The following is a 12,905-nucleotide window of genomic DNA, read 5'->3' as shown; positions in this document are numbered from 1 at the left end:
GAACCTGGAACTTCACATCCTGGTTTATAATTCCTTTCATCCCTTCAGACTTACAGGTTGAACAAAGAGTGGCCCTGGCCTTTCCCTTTAACAGGCACAGTAGTTTATAACTTTAGAATAACATGTGGTTTGAGCTCACAAGCCAAAATAACTAAATATCTAAAGGATACAACAATCATAAAACAGAGAGAACAAACATAATAACATATACTACTGAATCAGAATCACTTAAAGAGACAAACCAAGAATTTCAAATAATTCTTTTTTCTGAGATGGATTCTCCCTCTGTCACCCAGACTGGAGTGCAGTGGTGCCATCTCTTTTTGAGACGGAGTCTCCCTCTGTCGCCTAGGCTGGAGTGCGGTGGCGTGTTCTTGGCTCACTGCCACCTCTGCCTCCCAGGTTCAAGTGATTCTCCTGCCTCATTCTCCCAAGTAGCTGGGACTACAGGCACCCGCCACTATGCCCAGCTAATTTTTGCATTGTTAGAGAGATGGGATTTTACCATATTGGTCGGGCTAGTCTCAAACTCCTGACAATGTGATCCACTCGCCTCAGCCTCCTAAAGTGCTGGGATTACAGGTGTGAACCACTGTACCCAGCCCAAATAAGTAATTCTTAAGGAAATAAGGCAAGATATTAGAATTGTGAAGAATAAGAAATCATTAAAAAGCACCAAGTGCAAGTATTTGGAACAGAAGATATAATATGGTGAAAAGCTGTTTCAGTTAGAACAAGGAAGGCTTTTCTAAGACAGAATACTTAAGCTGAGGCCTGATAATAAAGAGTAGTATATAAATGAGACTACTACATAAAGATCTAAGGGAAGAAAATTCAATAATGGGAAATGCAGGTATAAAGGTGGGTGCTCTGCTTGTTTGAGAACAGCAAGAAGGTCTATCTAGCTAGAGTGAAGACAGCTAGGGCAAGAACGGCAGAAGATATGATAAGACAGGTAATTGAGAGCCTAATTATAATCCAGTAGGCCACAGTATTTTCTAACTTTACCATTCAGGTTTTGGTGAGGATGGTACTTAAAGAGGATATTGGTTTGCAATTCCGTATTAGTTACTAAAGTACCTCTTAATACACGATGGACTGCACAGGTAGGGGACTATTATTATCCACACTTAACAGATAAAGAAATGTAAGCACAGAGAGGTTAATTTGCCTGATGTATTACAGTGAATGGAGCTAGTAAATAAACAGTGGAGCTAAAATTTGAAACCAGACTCTTTAGTCCGTGCTTTTAACTACTATGCTATGCAGCCACTCAAATTGTTTTAAGAAGGCATTATGCAGAGCAGCAAAGGTAAACCTACTTATATTACAAATCCAGAACTCTTTAAGTTGTTTGGCTAAATCATGTATTTCTTGAACCTCAGTTTCCACACATAAAATGAGGCTTCTTGTCATGAGTATCTTGGAACTACAGTGAGAAAATCCGCCCCCTCCCCAAGAACTTAAAGGTTTGTGCCCACTGTGCCCACACTCTAAAAAAATCATTTTTATTGCCTGGAACTTGTTTTCTGATAATGCCAGGCATCATTAAGAGTAATGAGCTAACGTATATGAAGCACTTTCCAGGGTAGGTCACAAGGTAGGAGCTCAGTAAATAGTTACGATCGATACACAATACAAGTTATATTCTAGGAGGCTTTTTTTTTTTTTTTTTTTCTGAGGCGGAGTCTCGCTCTGTCGCCCGGACTGGAGTGCGGTGGCCAGATCTCAGCTCACTGCAAGCTCCACCTCCCGGGTTTACGCCATTCTCCTGCCTCAGCCTCCCGAGTAGCTGGGACTACAGGCGCCCGCCACCTCGCCCGGCTGGTTTTTGTATTTTTAGTAGAGACGGGGTTTCACCGTGTTAGCCAGGATGGTCTCGATCTCCTGACCTCGTGATCCGCCCGTCTCGGCCTCCCAAAGTGCTGGGATTACAGGCTTGAGCCACCGCGCCCGGCCTCTAGGAGGCTTTTAACCATGCCTAAACAATATCACAGTCTACTAGGTGTTATTTTTCCAAAGACAATTGAAATACTGGTATCTATATCATTTATAGATAACAGAAGATGGAACCAGGACTAACTCTAAAACTCCTCTACTCTAAGGTTATTTGGTTTTTAAAATTAGATCATATAAAATCTATTAACTCATGATAAAAATATATACACAAACTTCCTAAATACTAGCAATGTTACATATTTCATATTTTCACATATGCTAAAGTAAAACAATATATAAAGATAAATCCCAAATGTGGTATATAATGTATTATAAGAAGCACTAGGAGTAAATAAAAATTCCTTAATCAAGTTTTAGCACTATTAAAAAAAATCAAATGTTAGACACGTACCTATGGAATTGTCTGGTCCTTTTGATCTGGTATATGACAAAAAAGCTGCTAGAAAAAAGATAGACGACAAAAGTTCTGCTCTTCCAACAACTCCCGTTACCTAGAAAAGAAAAACGAAGGGGGTCCATATTAATAAAGAATATCTTGAAAAATTACTATATATAATAGTAAAAATACTTCAATTTCCATAACTTTTCAAGTGCACATTTGTTTCTTAAACATTCTTTTGGTGCCCTCAGGTGGTGAATTTTTGAATCTTACATAAATAGAAATTTAGTGACTCTTAACAGTTTATAATTTTTGTAACTTATTTTGAAATAATAAGACTTATAGAAAGTTTCAAAACTAGTACAGAGAGATCCTGTGTACTCTTTATCCAGCTTTCTTCAATGGTAACCATTTAAATATGGTAGAATATCTAGAACTTAAGTACTTCTTATATATTTTCTTAAAATATGAATGTTCTTAATATACAAAGGCATCATAAATTCAAAAAGTTATACCTCATAAATCTGAAAACTAAAGTTTAAAAAGACAATAAACTTTAAAAAGTCCTTAGAAATTCTTGTTTATTAAAAAAAGTGAGCAAAGAACTGTATTCATGTATATATTTCTAAATGGATTTTATATTCTTGAATGAAAAATGTTTCAAAAATTTTAAATTTAAAAATTTTACACAGTAAGAAGTTAGACTTTGTGTACTAGAAAGTTAAGAATTAACTGTACGAATTTAAGAGTCTTCAAATATTTGGATTAAAGTCAGGGTTAATTTTTTTTTCTTAAAAATATATACCATTATAATCACTGTGCAGGATTTGTGAAAAAGAAAAAAGAAAACAAATCAATTCATAGTTTTACTTACTGCTTCTGTGTGTATTGGGTGCACTGCAAAAAGTAAAGAAGCAATCACACTACTCTTGTTGTCCAGAAAAAGTCTGCATACTTTGAGAAATATCACACTAACCACAGCATGAAAAATCATATTCAGGAGATGATATGACATTGGTTTTAGTTCACTTAACAAATAATTTAAGCGAAATGTCAATACTGTTAAGGGACGGTAAGACTTGTGGCTTCTCTCCTAAAAGGAAAAAACAATCAGTGACTATTAAAGTACCTTGGTCCAACAGGGTACAAAAGTTCATCATTCCATTTACCATTAAAGATATCAATATCTACATTTTACTGAGAAATAACAATAAAATATGAAATGTCCTAAGAGTAACACAAAAGTAAAATAGAATTTTATAGTCTGTGTTTTTCTATTTCCTTAGTCCACAAACAAGGTTAATTTCCTCCTTGATTTACAGTGGTCAGAGAACTAACAGTAAAAGGACATTTGACTATTAATTCTTCTTCAATATAACAGTTTTTAAAAAAAGTAAGACAATGCCGGCATTGGTCAAGTTAGAGCACAGGATTCTCTCCAAAGCCTGCCTCCGTATCTATTAGCAATACAAAAGTTGACATAACTACTGGCTAGATCTTCAAAAGGAAATGTAAGAACAGAATGCTTACCAGTTCAATTAAAATAGTGATGACTCAAAAAGCTACTGTCTAGTTGTTTTATGAAAAACATCTCCATAATGTATAAATCTGAATATATTAAACTAGAATTTCCCAAAGTACAGAGTAATACCAGAGTAAAAACTTTCTTAGGGCCGGGCGCGGTGGCTCAAACCTGTAATCCCAGCACTTTGGGAGGCCGAGATGGGCGGATCACGAGGTCAGGAGATCAAGACCATCCTGGCTAACACGGTGAAACCCCATCTCTTCTAAAAAATACAAAAAACTAGCCGGGCGAGGTGGTGGGCGCCTGTAGTCCCAGCTATTCGGGAGGCTGAGGCAGGAGAATGGCGTAAACCCGGGAGGCGGAGCTTGCAGCGAGCTGAGATCCAGCCAAGGCACAGTGAGCTGAGATCCAGCCAAGGCACTCCAGCATGGGCAACAGAGCGAGACTCCGTCTCAAAAAAACAAAACAAAACAAAACAAAACAAAAAAAAAACCAAACTTTCTTAGAATATGAAAATAGACACCTTTCTTACAGTATTCTCCTTTGGTAATAAATAAAAGTTCATGTGAAGTACTGACTTTCTTTTTAAATTATAAGTTACACTTAATCAGAAATACTTCTTTTCCTAACACAAAACCAAACCAGATTTAAGAATAAAACACACAGTTCAAATATATATAAAATATTAAGCTATTTTTTTGTAGTTTTATACAAAGGGCATTGGCATAGTTTGGATGTTTGTCCCCTCCGAATCTCATACTGAAATGTGAGGAGGTTGAAATGTTGAAGGTTGGGCCTGGTGGGAGATGCCTGGGTCATTGGGGGTGGGTCCTTTATGAATGGTTTGGTGTCTTCCCCACTGTAATGAGAGAGCTGGTTGCTCAAAAGAGCCTGGAACCTCCTCCTCTTTCTCTTGCTCCCTCTCTCACCATGTGATACACCTGCTTCCCCTTCACCTTCTACAGGGAATAAAATTTTCAAGGCCTCACCAGAAGCCAAGAAGATGCTGTTGCCATGCTTGCCATAGTGTGCAGATCCATGTGTCAAATAAACATCTTTTCCTTAAAAATTACCAGGTATTCCTTTATAGTAATGCAAAACAGACTAATATAGGCATCCATATTCAGTTTCTTTGCTCTTCTACTTCCTATCGTATTTTGCTGTAACTTTCTGGCACACAAGTAGACTTAAGCCTGTTCATCCTTACTAGGGAACATTAGGAAAAACAAATAATAAATCACATTTTGAAATTAGGAACATTTTAGTATCTCTGTACTGACTATATACTCCATGATGTACTATCTACTTAGAATGTTCTTTCCTGCTTGACTAATTCCTTTACATCCTTCAAATTTCCTCTCAAGCATATAAAGCTATTTTTAAGGCACTGTATTGAACTGACATGATTTGTACCAGAAAGAAGAAAAGGACTCTAGAAACCCTTTGAGTACCTGAAATGTCACTGTGGCTACAAAGGAACATATATTCCAGATGAAAGGATGAACTCAGAAAGTAGAAGGGAATATGTAGTTTGAATTGCAGTATACATAATTGTTCAGTTAGATCTATTAGACATACATATACTACAGGTGATGACCAACTAACAGACCAATTATTAACATAACCAATTATTCACATAACTCATTAGGGATCTATTTCAGATTCCACTGTGACAAATCATCAGTCCATTAGGTATCAAGTTTACTTTGTGAAAACACCTAGGACCATTAAAAAAAAACAATTCAAATCATTATTACTTTCGGGCATACTTTAATACTTTAATAATTTAATGATTTTTTCTTTAAAAAAAATACTCATGATATTAGTTGGCAACAAAAATATACAACAGTATAATGCATGAATAAGCTAAGTTTCCTGTTAATGTGAATCTCAATATAGGGATGGCAAAATCATAATGAGATAAAATATTTGCAGAAGTTACTTTAGCACAAGGTACTTTTTATTTATAGGCCAAATGCCAGAGGAAGGTGGCTCATTACAGTTCCCTGGCTCTCAGCCACGGCTATACCAAAGAATCAACTGGATGACTTAAACAAAAAGCCCCACCCTCCTCCCCCACGTAAAACAACTACTAAACACACACACATACAAAATAAGACAAAAATATTGTTACCTACATCCCACTCTGAGATTATCTGAAATAACAGGTTTGGACAGAGCCTTGGTAATATGTTTTCATTCTTTAAATGCCCCAGGCAAATTCTAATATGGCAGTCAGGGTTGGGATCCAATGAACTATCAATAAATAGAGTAGCACGTATCTATAGCATAAGCCTACTAAAGAGATAATCTAAACACTGAGAGGTTCACAGGAATCCAAAGACCCCCAATACGGCAGTATTCATATGGCTTAGAAGAATGTCCTAAGCCCAAAATGTGTTCTTAAGACCTACATTGGCACAAAAATTCGTGTAAGATACACATGGACACGTATCTTCTAGGCTATCATTACTTGATAATATCAACGATTAGATCTTTGAATATGCTAATTCCAGGCTTATCATGAAATCTATGACACCTAAGAACTACCCAGAATAATTTTTCCCTAGTGTCACATTTGCCTTCAGGGAGAGAATATGCCCATTAGAAAATACAAGGAAACTACACTCTTCACTCTTAATAAACTGTTATTCTAGTTTGTTCACCCATTCTGTCAGAACATATTACGAGTCTTTTTGTTAGTCTGTCTGCTTATGGGCTTTCTGAACAAAATCAAATTTTCAATCTGCACAGCTGAGAAAATCAGGGAACAGATCACTGACACCATGGTATGCGATATGTGTGTGTCCCTGCCCAAATCTTATATCAAAATGTAATCCCCAGTATTGGAAGTGGGGCCTGGTGGGAAATGATTGGATTATTGGGGTGGATTTCCTATGAATGGTTTAGCACCACCCCACTTGGTACTATATTTGCTATAATGAGTTCTTGTGAGACATGGCTGTTCAAAACTGTGTAGCACCTCCCACTTTGCTCTTCTCGCTCTGCTTTTGCTATGTGAGGTGCCTGCTCCCGCTTCCCCTTCTGTCACGACTGGAAGCTTCTTGAGGCCTCCCCAGAAGCAGATGCTGCTATGCTTCTTGTACAGCTGGTAGAACTGTGAGCCAATAAAACCTCTTTTCTTATAAATTACTCTGTCTCAGGTATTTCTTTATAGCAATACAAGAATAGCCTAATCTAGAAAATAAGACCATTTAATATGGCCAGCTAAACTATCAGTTCAAAACCTCAACATTATGACTAAAATCATAACAGATACCAGCATAAATTGAGGGAATGGACACATAGTTCTGAGGGTCTCTGGAGATCAAAAGTAGGTAAGAGGAGGACAAGCTGTCTAGAATAATGTATAATAGGGCCATATTTTCCTCCTTATTATCAAAAATTTTTTTTCAAAAGCTAGAATTGGGTGAGAACAAAAAGGCAAATAAAGTCTTCTTACTAAATAAGATAAAATAATTATATGTGCTTGTGATCAGAGGAATGAAAGATTCCATCCCTAACCTTGAGAGCCTTCCAAATTTGGGGAATGGGGAAAGAGGCCACAATGACCGAGAAACATATTGTTAACGTTACCGAGAGTTACATGTTATGTTTCAACAATTTATTCAATATGTATGTTCCAGGTACTGTAGATAAAGTACTTTATTTATTACTTGAGACTTTAAATGACTTATGTTTTTATTCTACTTTCCCACCTGGGAAATTTAGGTTTATTAATATAGAATTTTAGTTTAGCAATCAATATCCCTCAGAAATTTGAAGCATTACTCTCTTTTTTATTTTGGAAAGGAATTATCCTCTTTTACAGATCAGGAAAATGACTTTCCATCTGAAAGATGTATTCTCACGTATTTCACACAGCTAGTATGTGACATAACTAAAATTAGAATCCATTCTATATGATATCAAGCTGATAAGGATTTAATCCCAAACAGTTTAACAGTGACCTTCAAAACAGTAAAAATACCCTCATAAAAATGAACCATATGGACATATGGATGAATAAAATATTAAACTATTGAACTAAACTTTCAGGTTGTCAATATATAACCTAAATAACTATTATGTAAGAGATAGGACAAAGATTCAAAATTTGTAATAACCACTTTTTCTGCAAGAGAAATTGGCAGTATGTGTACTTACTATTTTTACCCTTAAAGTCTTATCTATTTATATTGAAGTTGCTATATTTTAAAATGTTGAAATATATCACATCTCTTTTGCCTTACTCATAATATAGAAAAAAGAGAAATAAAGTCAATTAGCAAGAAATAGGCATGTATTACACCTACTGCTCTCCCTATACATTTGATTTTCACATAAATATATATTATTTTTAAGAAGTTAAGCCAAAACTACCTATTGGGTACTATACTCACGTCTGGGTGACAGATCGGTACCCCAAACATCAGCATAACGCAATATACCCACGTGACATACCTGCATATGTAGCCCTATATCTAAAATAAAAGTTAAAGAAAAAAAAAAAATAGGCGCCAAGGTACACAGGCAAAGAAATAATCAAGTACTGCTCTAAAGAAGATAACCTCATCCTCAGCTTCCTGTTCAATTTATTACAAACATGTTACGTTTCATATAACAATTTTAGGGTTAAAAATCTGTAATTGTTGTGATGATAATGTTAATAAAAAATTAGAAGTAATAAAATACCAGAATATTTCAAAATCTGAGACATGTACAAGTAATATATAAATACTTACCTCAGACATAGGGGTTCCCCAGAAGTCATTTTGAAATAAAGTTTTTAAAGGTGTAGATGGATGCAAGTCTTTGTTATCCAGTATTGCTGAAACATCATCAAAAACAAAACCACAAAAGAGGCTGTTCCAATAGCAGGCAGTAACCACACCTACTATTAAGGTTATTTCTTTTAGGTTAATATCAGCCATCTTTTCTGTAAGCACTTCTGGACAAAAACTGGAAAAAAATCATAAAGATAAAATAAGGAACATATTTATTTCAAGTAAGTTTAATTTTAGTAGGTGGGTAAGTAATTGCATATTAATTCTCCAGAGAAAAGCTCAGCTAAAATGCCATTCACTTCTAAGAAGCATAAGGTAATCACCTGTTGAAACTCAGCCCCATCTCTTACTGGATAAAGCCAAGTAAACTTCTCTCCTATTCCAAGGAAGAAGATTGGAGATTTCTTCTATAAAACATAGGGTCTCTGATAACAGGGACACTATGTCAGCCCCCTCTCTTACTGGATAAAGCCAAGTAACTTTCTCTCCTATTCCAAGGCAGAAAACTGGATATTTCCTCTGTGGATTATTTAAAACATAGGGTCTCTGATAACAGGGAAAAGGCAGCATATTGAAAATAAAGGTTAAGTAAAAAAAAGTCTGTCCATGTATTTTAGGTTGAGACCCTCCATCCCTTTTCTACTGGGCACAAAATTCCATAAAACTTTGCAACATTGCAAACAGTTAGGATTCTAAAACCTTCTGGAAATAAAAAGGGTTCCAGAGTAAGAAGCAGGCATCAAAAATCATTTTTTTCACCCAAAATGCTGTAAGCTAGAAACAAAACAAAACAAAAAATTCCCTTCCAAAATAAAAAGAGTAATGTTTCAAACTTCTTAGGGATATTGATTTCTAAACTAATTCTATATTCATAAACCTAAATTTCCCACATGGGATAGCAGAATAAAAACCTAAGTCACTAAAGGTCTCAAAAAATTTACCTCTGATGTTCCTTTTCAAGAAACTCGGAGAAAAGGTACACTACTAAAATAAAGCAGTATATTAAAAAAACAAAGATACAGAAATCAGGAAATGGGATTCAATATAAGACAGCTATATATACATGTTGTAATTTAGAAAAACCAAATGAAACAACTCAGGATATCTATCTTTGGGTAGGTAAAAATCAAGTTTTGTGTACAGGTCAGAAATCTCTCTTCCCATAAATAATCCCAGGCCACTGGCTTGGTAACATCAATTCACTTGGGGTGACAAACTGTTGTTTGGTTAAATGTTCTAACCACAGGAAAGTTTAAAACTAATAGAAGAAAAAAGTAAATTAAACCTGTGGTTTCAATACTTTAAAGTTATACTTGGGAACAACGTATGTATCTAATTTTTAGAATACTTGCAATGTTTAAGAGAATCTAGCATCCTGGAGACTTTGATACATTAGCTATTAAATTATTGTTAAATACATTAAAATAATTGAAAATAAATAATTAAAAATACAAAAAATACATAATATGCGTAATAAACATAGTATTAAATTATGCATCTGATTTTTTAGAGTAATTGCAACCTTTAAGAGAATCTGACATCCTGGAGACTTTGATATATTAGCTGTATAACTATAATTTTTAAAATATATAATAACATGTATAAGAAACATATTAAACATAATAAACATATTAAACTACTATGTAATTTCTGGATTCACAACTACAGTTGAAAAGCATAATAATTTAGCTAAATACACAAATAGAATTAGAATTTTTATAAGAACTTGCGATTTGCTATAGTTTTTAGTTTTATTTCCTAAATTTAATCAGTTCAAGTATTAAGAAAGTTTTCCTTAAGTTAGGCATCTGAAGTACTTCAAAATGAATACATTCAAAATAATTCAATTCTTTGATATATCTTTATTTGATATATATATACCCAAACATATAGGTATGTATATAGTTCTTCTTTAGTTGTGCCTGGGGTTACTCATGTGCTTACAGTTATCCAGTGGCTTGATTAGGGCTGGATGGCTTTTAAAGGGTAGATTTCTCAGCTTTGAAAGCTAGTCTCCGCTACTTATTATCACATTCTCTAATAGCTTAGCTTAGGCTTCTTAAATGATGATCTCAGGACAATAGGAGGGCAAGGTTCAATGTACAAGCTCTTTATAAAGCTCTATTTAATGCATATTTTAAACATTATCATTTAAATAAGGTACATCCTGCATCAATGGGGAAGAAGTTATAAAAGGGCCAAGATAACAGAAGTGTTAATATTCCCCAAGGGAGCGTAGTATGAGAGAAAGGGAGAGAGAGCATATTATGAGCTCAGTTGTGGTGTCAACTCAGGTTACTTCCAAGAGTCACCTGCAAAGTAGAGTTGCAGGGAAGGGAGAGATTTACACAAAGGCATAGATAGAGGGGGACATGACTCACTGGGGGCCATTATTGTAAACATGTAACACATTATTCTTGTTAGTTGTGAGAACTTCTAATTTTTCCTAGGCACAGAAGCAGACTCACAGATGCAGTTTAAGTGGATGGGATGACTGATTTCTGTTTGCTTACAAAAATGGGGTGTTACTATATATGTGCACAAAACCAAGTGCAATTGGAAATGTGAAAGGAAAATAAAACTTGGGATCCCAATTCATTATGCCTAAAGAAAAAATTAGGGTAAAAGCTGAGTCATGCAAGAAACTGCCTCTCCTTTTGTTCTTAAGCAGACAGCTACAAATAAAATGTTAAGTATCTCCACAGGTAGCTACTTTATGTTCACCTTATCTGAAGTGTGCAGCAAGCAGACACTTGTCTTCCTTCAACATGAGGAAACTGGAAAGATCAGTAGGGAATCAGTGTGAATTAAGTCATTAACCATGGCTTAATTTGCCACGAAAATAAGGCAAAACAAAATGTTTAGGATACACAATGGATACAAAATGGCCATGCTTTGTTTTAGAGATTGGAGAAGTAAGCTACTATGACTTTTCTTGGTAAGTCAGCAAAAAGGAACTAGAAGTAACATCTAAGGAATATAAATTCATTGCTACTGAGAACAAAGGTAAGCAATTATAAAAGGTGAGGCTTTCTCGTTAAGTGATTTTGGTCAGATAAAACTGTTCACAAAAGCCTAAGGCAGAAAGAAGGCAGGTTCAGACAAGTGTTCTTATAACAAGGCCACTTACAAAATTGTCACATAAGTCCCATCTCTTGATGAAAACTGACAGGTGCAGAAAATCTGATGAAAAATAATAGCGTTCTGGCAATTTTCCTCAAAAATACACAGTGAGTTACTTAACTAGAACTTGAGTTAAATTTCCTGATTCACAGTTAAGTACAAACAGACTACAATGCATACAAACTTAGTTGACTTGTTCAACAGAGCTGACTTGTTCACTGCTGTATCCCCAGTGCCTAGCACAGGGAACAAGATAAAAAATATTGTTAGAATGAGTTAAAGAATAAAATTTAGGTAAGATTTTGATTTTAGTTACAATTGTCACTGAGATCTAGGTTACAATCTTAGCTTCATCAATTATTACTTAACTTCTATGAACTTGTTCTTGCTTCTGAAAAATCAGAATAAAATTTACCATTAGAGACTAGGCACCTTGAGTTTATGAATGTGAGCAAGAGGGTGGTGACAGTAAGGGCAGGAAAGAGTAATACAGATAACCAAAACTTTTAAGTGAATACATAAAATAAGTTGTAATGAATGAAAAAACAGTAAGAAAAACAAGGTGTTACAGTAAACAGATTTCTATTATGAAAATAAACACGCAGTAGTAAGCATAGCATATGACATAACATGTGCTCAATAACTATTAAATTTCATTCCTACCATTGTCAGAGGTATTTGAACCAGAACAACTCCATCTTGAATAGGGGCTGGGTAAAATAAGGGTGAGACCTACTGGGCTGCATTCTCAGGATGTCAGTCATTCTAAGTCACAGGATGAGATAGGAGGTTGGCAAAAGGTATAGGTCATAAAAACTTTGCTGATAAAACAGCATGCAGTAAAGAAGCCAGCCAAATCCCACCAAAACCAAGATAGCGAGAAAGGTGAGAAGTCTGGTAGTTCTCACTGCTCATTATACACTAATTATAATGCATTAGCATCCTAAAAGACACTCCCACCAGCGCTATGACAGTTTACAGATGCCATAGCAATGTGAAGAAGTTACTCTACATGGTCTAAAAAGGGGAGGAACACTCAGATCTAGGAATTGTCTACCCTCTTCCCGGAAAACTCATGAATAACCCACCCCTTGTTTATCATATAATCAAGAAATAACTCTAAGAATCCTTA

At 35.2% G+C, this 12,905-nt stretch overlaps 1 protein-coding gene across 2 annotated transcripts in view; it reads right to left on the bottom strand.

Moving 5' to 3' along the window:
• TMTC3 (transmembrane O-mannosyltransferase targeting cadherins 3) overlaps window positions 1-12,905 on the bottom strand; it is a 57,224-nt gene that overhangs the window by 42,631 nt on the left and 1,688 nt on the right. For both annotated transcript variants that reach the window (XM_030938858.1, XM_010371485.2), the window contains exons 2-4: window positions 8,609-8,825; window positions 3,213-3,431; window positions 2,351-2,450 (exon numbers count right to left, since the gene is read on the bottom strand). In XM_030938858.1, the coding sequence (XP_030794718.1) occupies window positions 2,351-2,450; window positions 3,213-3,431; window positions 8,609-8,825 (536 nt within the window). The remainder of the gene's footprint in view (window positions 1-2,350; window positions 2,451-3,212; window positions 3,432-8,608; window positions 8,826-12,905) is intronic.

The sequence above is a fragment of the Rhinopithecus roxellana genome, chromosome 10 (assembly GCF_007565055.1).
Source record: "Rhinopithecus roxellana isolate Shanxi Qingling chromosome 10, ASM756505v1, whole genome shotgun sequence".
Lineage (NCBI taxonomy): Eukaryota > Metazoa > Chordata > Mammalia > Primates > Cercopithecidae > Rhinopithecus > Rhinopithecus roxellana.
Note: the sequence above shows the minus strand (reverse complement) of the source record. Positions and strands in the feature narration are given on the sequence as shown.